The 9219-nt window shown below is 45.0% G+C and overlaps 1 protein-coding gene across 1 annotated transcript; it reads left to right on the plus strand.

The window, feature by feature from the left end:
- The first annotated feature begins 202 nt into the window (after window positions 1–202).
- Window positions 203–8995, plus strand: LOC126498461 (deleted in malignant brain tumors 1 protein). Its single transcript, XM_050137148.1, has 5 exons — window positions 203–273; window positions 562–779; window positions 1719–1954; window positions 6623–7005; window positions 8696–8995. Exons 1-5 carry the CDS (start codon window positions 203–205, stop codon window positions 8853–8855), a joined length of 1068 nt encoding a protein of 355 aa, XP_049993105.1. The 3' UTR covers window positions 8856–8995.
- Window positions 8996–9219: the final 224 nt, after the last annotated feature.

The raw sequence follows: 9219 nt of genomic DNA on the forward strand, positions 1-9219 counted from the left end.
AAATGGAAAGACAAACACTTCTGAAAGAAACCATGAACTCAGTGGAAATTTTCAAGTTGGCATGTGCTGTGAAGTCAGAGTAATCAACACCTATAAGACTAGGCTAGGGTCAAGACAGAAGAAGACAGCAGGCAGGGTGCTGGGCACAGTTTTCTCATCACCTAGGTTAACAAAAATGTGGGCAGTTTGGGACATTGGTGAGATGAGTCCTTCTACTAGGCGCCTGAAGAATGTCATTATCTCTCCCATCAGGGTCTTCCTGAGCCTTTTCCTGTGAGTCTCTGATGGACACTGGCTACCACCCAAAGCAGGGCTTGAGTTAAAGAGTCAGGGACATCAAAAAATGTTTAGTATAAAGGGAAAGAATTCAGAGAGACTTCCAGATAGAGGCCACCAAAATAGACGAAGAGACCAGAATCTGATAGACCAGGACAGTCAAGAGGAAGTGGGAGGTGGGAGGAACAGATTCAGGGACTCTCAAAGGTGATGAGAGGAGGCTGGAAGAAGGAGCTGGCAGAACTGACTGATCTGGGGAGACTAACGCTGCCTTTGTTCTCTCAGGCTAGAAGACATTTATGGGTGTCCTTATGACTTTGTCGAAGTGTTTGATGGAAAGCAAGTTGCCTCACTGTCCATGGGCAAAGTCTGTGCTGGGGCAGAACTCACCTTCCTCTCCTCTTCCAATTCCATGACAGTGGTGTTTAAAAGTGATGCCATGGTCACCAACACAGGGTTCTATGCTCTGTACAACACTGTTCACCAAGACGAAAGGCAGAACAGTGGGTATCCTAACATGCACCTTGCAAGATGTCCATCTGGCTGTGCCTTTTCCCATTTGGTGAAAAGACACTTTTAAAGTATGACCTGAATTCTATCACACCTGATGTGTCCACCTCTGCTGCTGAGTGGCACGCACACTGCCAGTCATAGCCCTTACCCCTGCTCTGCCCCCATAGTCCCTGCCTTCTACCTAAAGCATCTAGAAACATAGGGCTGAGAATGCCTGTCTCATACTGTCTGTGGTCTTGATGGAGAATCCCACTGAGACCTTCCCCTCCCAAAGGAAGGAAAACAATAACAATAATATGAACTGTCACAAAGTCAGCCAACTTTCTTCTGACTGGATTCTGCACACAGTCTCCAGAACTCTTGTGGGCCTCTCAGATCCCACAGCAGGAGCAGGCACATTGTAGAGCTCTCTATGCTAAATGTATTTTTTCCTCCAACTGGGATCTTTGGGAGCTTATGAGACTCTCAAATACTGGACTCGGAGATGGCTCAGTGGGTAGAGAACCTGAGTTCAGATCCTCAGAACCCACAAAGCTGGGTTCAGTAGCACATATCTGTAATCCCTGTGAAATGGGAGGCAGAGGCAGTCGGATTCTCAGAAACTCGCAAGCCTGCTAAACTGGTGTAAACAGGATTCAGTCAGAGATGAAGAAGAGGTCTGTCTCAAGCTAGGCAAAGGTCAACAACCAAAGGTGTCTGCTGACCTCCACGTATGTGCCTACACTCACATAAATAATCACACACTCGGGGAGGGGAAGGGGAGAAAGGGATTTAAACAATTAATAGGCATCAATAACTCTTCAGTACTCTTAAAAGTCACAGGGCCACTCCTAGGGTCTAACAAAGAGAACGTGTTTTTCAACCTGCAGATGGCCCTATTATATGAGGACAATGTCACATCTCAGAAGCACTTATTTTTCCATTCCTAGGTATGGCCTTGAGACTGGTGAATGGTAGCCACAGGTGTGAGGGACGAGTAGAGGTCTCTTACAATGGTACCTGGGGCACAGTGTGTGATGACAGCTGGGACCTGACAGATGCCAAGGTGGTGTGCCAGCAGCTTGGCTGTGGTGTGACCATGTCAGCCCCAGCTGAGAGCTACTTTGAGAGAGGCATGGGCCATATCATGCTGGATGATGTGCAGTGTATGGGGGATGAAGCCAAGGTGTGGCAATGCACACATCACAGATGGTTCTCCCACAACTGTGGGCACCATGAGGATGCCAGCGTGGTTTGCTCAGGTGAATGGCAAGGCTTGCATCACATCTCAGAGACAGAGCTTTGCCAACCCCAGCCATTGGGAATGGATATGTCAATACCAGCAGGCAAGCTGTCAGCAATGAGCTCTGGGATTTGAGCTGATTTTAAATTCAATTTACTTAAGAGTTAGCGTGTGAGCACAGATTCCAGCATCTGTAAATTGTTCAAAATCTCACCTGGAAAACAGAGATTATATGAATGGTCTGTATTAGCAGACATCTTATGCCTGGCCAGGCATGACTAGGTTCTGGTAGCAATCCAGTATCCACCAAGGGTTCTGTGAATGCCAAACTGTCCTACAATCAGTGCATCTGAATTTTCAGTTCATTCCCATGGCTAACGTAGAGATGAGGGCATCTGTACTCAGCTGATCAGGCCCTCAAAGTCATATCCAGCCCCACATGCAGGACCACATTCTTTAGGTATTGCCTGGCTGGGGTCCTTGGTTAAAGACCAAGCTCATCTCTGTGACAGAGGCTCTGTTAGCCCAGTAACTGACCAAAATCAAACAAACGCCATGCTGTACCTGAACCACAGGGGCCTTGTGTGCTCCCTCACTCCAGCTCTCTGATTCCCTCACTAGCCTGGATGACTCTTAATTCTAGTTTCCCAGTGGCCCAGAGCAGAACATGTCTGATCCTAAAGAAAGAGCCTGATTTTTATGGGGAGTTATGTGCCCACCTTATTCAATCTGTCTCTCACCCTGACATTTGTCTTTGAATAGGTATTGATGCCACACCAAGCAGAGGACCAGCAGGTTCTGCCTGTCAATATATGTACTCAGTTTCCAGGGTCCTCATGGGTGAAAATCCGAGCCACCATTCAAGTTCTGAAGCTAGATGGGGAGGGCCAATTAGATACTCTGTTTCTAATCAACACCTATGACAGTTGACAATATGGTGGGGCTGAACTGCTGCAGATGGTGGGAAGAGGAGAGAGAGTAAGGGAAGGGCTCAGATCCACCAGAGATGAAATACCTTGGGTACTGGTTCAGTAGAGAGAGGACCAACCAGCTGCTGGCAGTGGTGATCATGTCATGAGATTCAGGATGGAGCAAGGAACCAGCAGTTCCCGGTTGTCTGCAGAGGCCCCTGTCCATATTCTTGAGGTTCAAATTGCAAGCTCCTAAGAGTCAGGAGCTCACTGGGCACTCTGCTCACTGGGCACATAGTCTTCCGTGTTTTAAGAAAATAATTAAATATGAACACAAATTCTTGATCACAACAATTTTTTTCTGTGCATTTTTATAGACTCCTCCAGTGTCGTCATGACAGGTACTGCAGCTCCTCTTGTATGTATTGCTCTTCCATTGGACTCGTCCTGTCTCTGGCTGACGCCCTTTCATATTTAATACATAACAAGCTGCTACATAGGAGTCTACAGCTAATCACACACCAAATCCGAGAGTTTGACACTAACTGTGGAATTCACCTTGGTCTCGATTTCAGCTCCAATTTGTATATAATTATTAAGAGATAAGCTTTGGTGCATTGGAACTTGAAAGAGTTTGTCCTGAGCAAATAGTTATTTTAAATTGAGAAGCTTCAAGCTGGGGTTATTTGGGGCTTCACCAAGAGGCCAGGCTTTGATAAAACAATGTTGGAGGCAAGGGCAATGTTTGCTTGGTGAATGTGTGCCAATGACTTCCTTTGGAACACTAGAGTGGGAAGTTCCTAGTTAGAGGTGAGTTGGCAGTTTCTAATTAGTTATGACGATCTATACCGAGTGACTTTGTTTTGCTTATGTAGGAACTGAGATGTCAGAGCAGTTTAATAGCATCCCAATTATTTCTTTTCATCAAATCAATTCGTGATCCTCAACCTTCCTAATCCTGTGACCCTTTAATATAGCTCCTCATGTTGTGGCAATTCACAGCCATAAAATTATTTTGTTGCTACCTCAAAACTGTAATTTTGCTGCTGTTGTGAATTTTAATATGAATATCTGATATGCTGGATACCTGATATGCAATCCACAGGATGAGAATCAGTGATCTAATGTGAGTTGTTTGTTCTATGGCATAGCATAGTGGGTTTGCACATGTAAACCTATCTGGGGACCTGGGTGCATAAGGCCTGTTCAATTGCTATCATTTTCCCATCACAGAGGGAATGGTCTTCATCTGTCAGAAGGTTGATGCTGACTGAGGCTGATGATGTAGCTCAGTTGGAAGAGAGCTTATCTAGTACACAGGAAGCCCTGGGTTCAGTTCCTAGCATTGTACAAAACAAGCCAAGATGCTACATGCCTATTCCAGCACTCAGGAATGGAGGCTGGATGATCTCGGGAGTTCAGGGTCACCCCTATACAGTCAGCCTCAACCACTTTAGGCCTGTCTCAAAAAAAAGAGTGTTTTCTGGCTGGAGGCATAGCTCATCATTTAAGAGTACTTGCTGTTCTTGCAAAGGTCCTCAGTTCTATTCTCAACACCTACATCAGGCATTTTAGAAATTCGTATATCCCCAGTTCCAAGGGACCCAGTGCCTTCAGTTCTCCACAGACATGTATGCACACACCCGCGAATGTGTGCGTGCACATGCATGCGCACATGCACACCCACCCACACATAACACACACACACCAATAAAAAGGGCATCAAAACAAAAAAGGAAAGCAGTCCTAGCCTAAGTCTCCCTTACATCTCTTTGTTGGTACAGCTGTTTTTCTTCCAACTCTACAGCTCATACCCACTTCACATTGAGATCCAGTCTCAGTGCTGGGGTTATAGGTGTGCACCCCTACACTCAGCCTGTTTTCTTTCCTTCTGCTTTCTTGTGTCTCCTCTTTACCTCGAAAAAAAAAAAAAGCACCATGTCTCCTCAAGGGATTTTCTCACTTTTTTACAAATGAAGATTTCCAGTGTTGTGGTTTGCTCACAAACAGTTCAGGCTCCTACTCCAGTCCTTGGTATCCTAAAAAATATTCCACCAATGTGCTTTGTGCCTGGGATGTACAAGTGGATAGCAGTGTTCACATCAGACTTTGAAGTGGTCGAGTGAATATTTTCTGCCTAGACAGTTATCATTACCTGGCTTTGTACACATCAGTTTTATTACCTCTTTGCTGGACACAACAATGCAGTTGCACACATGAACTCCTAACAGATGAAACTTCATGTACAAGACCAATAATATCAAGTCAGCCACAGTCCCAACATGCATGATTGAGGGACTCACAAAGTCCTACCCCTTTCTGAGAAGCTGTTGGCAATTAGTGGTTACTGGAAGAGTGAGAGTATTTTCTTTGGTGATACAGGCACTGAGAGATTACCCAAGCTCCTGTAGAAGGTCCCATACCCATGTGAACACAGAAAGCACAAAATGGATTCAGTGGGTAGCAAATTTAAAATAAAAATGGATGTGGTGGCATATGCCTTTTATCCTGGCATTTAAGAGGCAAAAGCAGGCAGATCTCTTTGCGTTCAAGACCAGCCATAGCTACAATGGGAGACCTGTCTCAAAACAAAAAAAAGGTAAAAATAAATAAAATGTAAAGGAAGAGAGCCTGTGGTGTTGGGAGGACAGTGGGGAGGGAGTTAGTGGAGGAACTGAAGGGAAGGAACTGAGCCAGTCTGGATGCACACTGTATATGCATATATAAATATTATATAAAACATAAAAAAGCTATAATTCTCCCAAATGAGCTGTACCTTGAAGTGCCTAGAAATGTTGTTCAAAAGTCTGAGTACAGAAACCCCAGGAATTTAAGTCCTGTGAGTACAAGAGAGTATGCAGCTTACACACAGAGACAGGAGATTGGGATTAATCTACTTGCCCATCAGCAGATTTGCTAGACAGATTTTTGCTACAGCCACGTGTCACTGTCACAGACTAAGTGACTATTGCTACAGAATGAGGTGCAAGAAAACAGTGGACAATTGTCAATCTGCCACAATTCTTGTGTAAGCTTCCTGTGGAAGGAAAAAGAACCGCTTCTGGGAAGCAGGATAGAGTGGAGGGATCAGTGGGGATGGGAGATTTTCCTTCCTTCCATCATTATCACTTAAGTTTTATTCCATGAGTTTATAGCACACATTGAAAAGATATTTTTGAATTAAAATGTGAACAAATCAAAAAAATAAATTTAATGGTATTTTTATAAATTTTTATCTCAAATTAGTTTGTTTAGATTTTTGGGGGGATTATTGGTCTTGGCATGTATATATTGACTTACATTTTGTGGGTCTGTGTGTGTGTGTTGTTTGTTCCTGGCTTGTTTTTCTTTGAAGAGAGAAGGAAAAAGTGTGGAACTGGATGAGTGGAGAGGAACTCGGGGTGAGAGTGGGGAATGTGACCAGAACAACTTGTGTGAAAATATTTTTCTTCAATACAAAATTAAAAGTATATATTTAGAGGTATACAGGTACATTTACCCACATCAGTAGAGCCAGGCGCTCTTCCAAACTGTGGGAGGAGGTATAGGTTTGCAGTAGCTTTGCCTGACCCTTGCTGCAGCCCTCAAGAAGGTCATGAAGCTGGTACCTGGCACTTAAGGGAAGGAAAGGACTCCACCGTGGATAAAGAGTAGCATCAAGGCTCCAGGTACACTACCTATGATTCTCTCATCCTCACAGGAGCATCAAGGCTCTCCCAGCTACTCCAACTCCATCAGAGGCAGAACTCAAGGCCACCCTGGCCGAGTCATAGTGAGGCACAAGGTGCCCCAGGTGAAGTTCACCTGCAAAGTGGATGGCCAGTCTGCAATGGAAATTGTGCATGGGAGTGACACTCAGAAGGACCATGTCAGCTACGATGTGTCAATATCATTCCTCCAGTCACCAGCATCCCGGAATATGGGGGTTGGAGCTCCTCCTTATACCCATCAGAGGGAAGAGGTCTTCCTGCAGGCCACCCTCCACAGCCACAATCCCAATCTGAAGCTCGTGGTGGATACCTGTGTGGCTTCTCCTGACCCCAGTGATTTCACAACTGTCAAGTATGAACTGGTTCAGGAAGGGTAAGGATCATGGAAACTCTCCCTAGTCGGTGTTAATGAGCATGGTGTTTCTCTGGGGAACCTGTAGTGTCTGACCTGGAGTACTAAGTCAGAAGGGTGTAGGATAGCTCTACCAGACACCCTACATGTCTCTTTCAGACATCCTGCATGTCTCTACCAGACACTGATCAAGATGGAGAGTACAGCAGCCTAGACCTCCTTTGACTCCTCCAAGACCTTACTCAGTATTTCGCTAGGCCACCCATTCTTTTTTAGCCTAATCCCCCCTTCCTTCCTAGTTTCCCTCTCCCAGGACAAATCTTCAGGACTTTGGCTCACACTGATGAGTCAATGTGTTTTCCCGAGCTAAGCTCTTAGTTAAACCAGCCAGATATCTTCGAGCTCGTTTGGTTCAGCAGTGACTTGCCAAGTGAGAACCTTGGCAAGTTGTTTGCCTCTGTGGCTCCTTCATATCTTATCGGGTGTTATTGCATATCTTTCTCTGGGGACATTACACACGTGTCTATTTTCTCCAGATAACACAAAGGACAGCCCCCCCCCCTGTTTAATCAATGTCAACAAGATCTAGTAGATCAACAGTGTTCCTCAGGTCCCTTCTACCCTTACTGCATTCCTCCCCACTGGATCTATGGTTGAGAGAGGGATAGTGAAGCATCCAGTTACTACAGTGGGTTTGTCGGCATCTCACTTCGGTTCCCTTTGCTTCCCATATTTAACACTCTGCCTGCAGGTGTGTTATATTAACGATTATTATATTGGGATACAGATTGTTCCTTACCTCGATTATCTTGGGTAAGGATCTGCTCCTAGAGGGTTGACCCTTTCTTTTGTTGTTTACAAAGCACCCATCTTGGCCCTGACAGTTCTGCGCGCTCTGAAGTTTGTTCTGAACGAAGGAGCAGCTGCCATGCTGCACTCCCTCCATCTCAGTGTCGGTGTCTGTGCACTGACAGCGGCTGTCTTGTAAAGAGCACGTAGCTGGAGGATTTGTGGATTCCCCTGTAACCTATTCTCTGTCTTCACATTGGTGTAAATATGAACCGTTCATACTTAACATTCTCATCCAAGCAGTTGGATTAGACTCCACCACCATTTGTTATATTTGTCTTATGTTCTTTCCCTGCCCTGTGCCTACTTCTCTAACTTCTGATTCTTTTGAACTATACATTTACATAACAACACTTTATCTCCTCTTAATATACCACTTTTGTCACCCTACAGTTTACAATCTACTTTTTTTGGGTAGTGCTGGGAATTGAACTCAGAACACTGGGGATCGTATGTAACCAAGCCCTCATCCACTGCCCTGCATTACCAGGCCTATGATAAACTTCTTAATCTAAGTGTATTTTTAAATGTAACATCCACCTTATAATCTTCCTTCAGCAAAATAGTGTAGACCTAGAAGGCAAAAGTTACAGCTACACCTTGACTTGGTTTTCCTTTAACGGTTCCCTTCTGTTTATGACCAGGTATACGGTTTCCATGAACAATGGTGTTAAACCATACGTGGAGGTAGTAGTAGTAGCATAGTAGTATAGTAGTAGTTGTTGCTTCACAAAAGGGAGGCGAGTGGGAAGATCTCCTTTTGGCATTCAGAACCGTAGAAGCCAGCCTGGTTATGTGGGTTGAAGGAAATGTATGTCATGTGTTAGTTAACCTTTTTGGTTTGGGTTTTTCTCCCCATCAGGTGCATCAAAGACAATTCCTACTCTGACCTGCATACCTCTGGGAAGAATGTGGCCCAGTTCAAGTTCAACGCCTTCAGCTTCCTCAAAAGCTATGATGTGGTCTACCTTCAGTATAAGGTTGCTGTCTGCCGAATCGGAGACCACTCTTCCCAATACTGACAAGGCTGTACAAGGTGAGGGAGGAGAGGCACAGGCTCTGCAGAGGCCAGAGAAGAACCAACTGAGTACTTCCAAACAGTGGGACCACTGAAGATCCACAGAGCAGGTCATCAGAGCAAGACCCTAGTGTGATCTCTCCCGCTGTTACAAGAGTGTGTCGGGAAACTGGAAGCAAGGTATTTTTCTTAGCAGAAAGCTATGTTTGGTCAACCAGAAGCCAGACATTGGCAGCACTGTCTACTGTATCCATTCAGATGGGCAGGAGAAGCCAAGGGATTTCTTCTCTGGGGTTTGTCACTAACCAATCCTGAGCACTAACTTCTAAAGCAGTTTGTCTGTTGTAGGCAATAAAGGAAAATAAAGA

Source organism: Alexandromys fortis, unplaced genomic scaffold, assembly GCF_014885135.2.
Source record: "Alexandromys fortis isolate MF-2015 unplaced genomic scaffold, M_Fortis_MF-2015_v1.1 scaffold_3, whole genome shotgun sequence".
NCBI classification, from domain to species: Eukaryota; Metazoa; Chordata; class Mammalia; order Rodentia; family Cricetidae; genus Alexandromys; species Alexandromys fortis.

Coding starts and splice junctions, on each gene's coding strand:
- LOC126498461 (XM_050137148.1), top strand. CDS start 203: ATGAGTCCTTCTACTAGGCGCCTGAAGAATGTCATTATCTCTCCCATC. Junction 274..561: donor GTCTTCCTGAGCCTTTTCCT/GTGAGTCTCTGA, acceptor TTGTTCTCTCAG/GCTAGAAGACATTTATGGGT. Junction 7,006..8,695: donor TATGAACTGGTTCAGGAAGG/GTAAGGATCATG, acceptor TCTCCCCATCAG/GTGCATCAAAGACAATTCCT.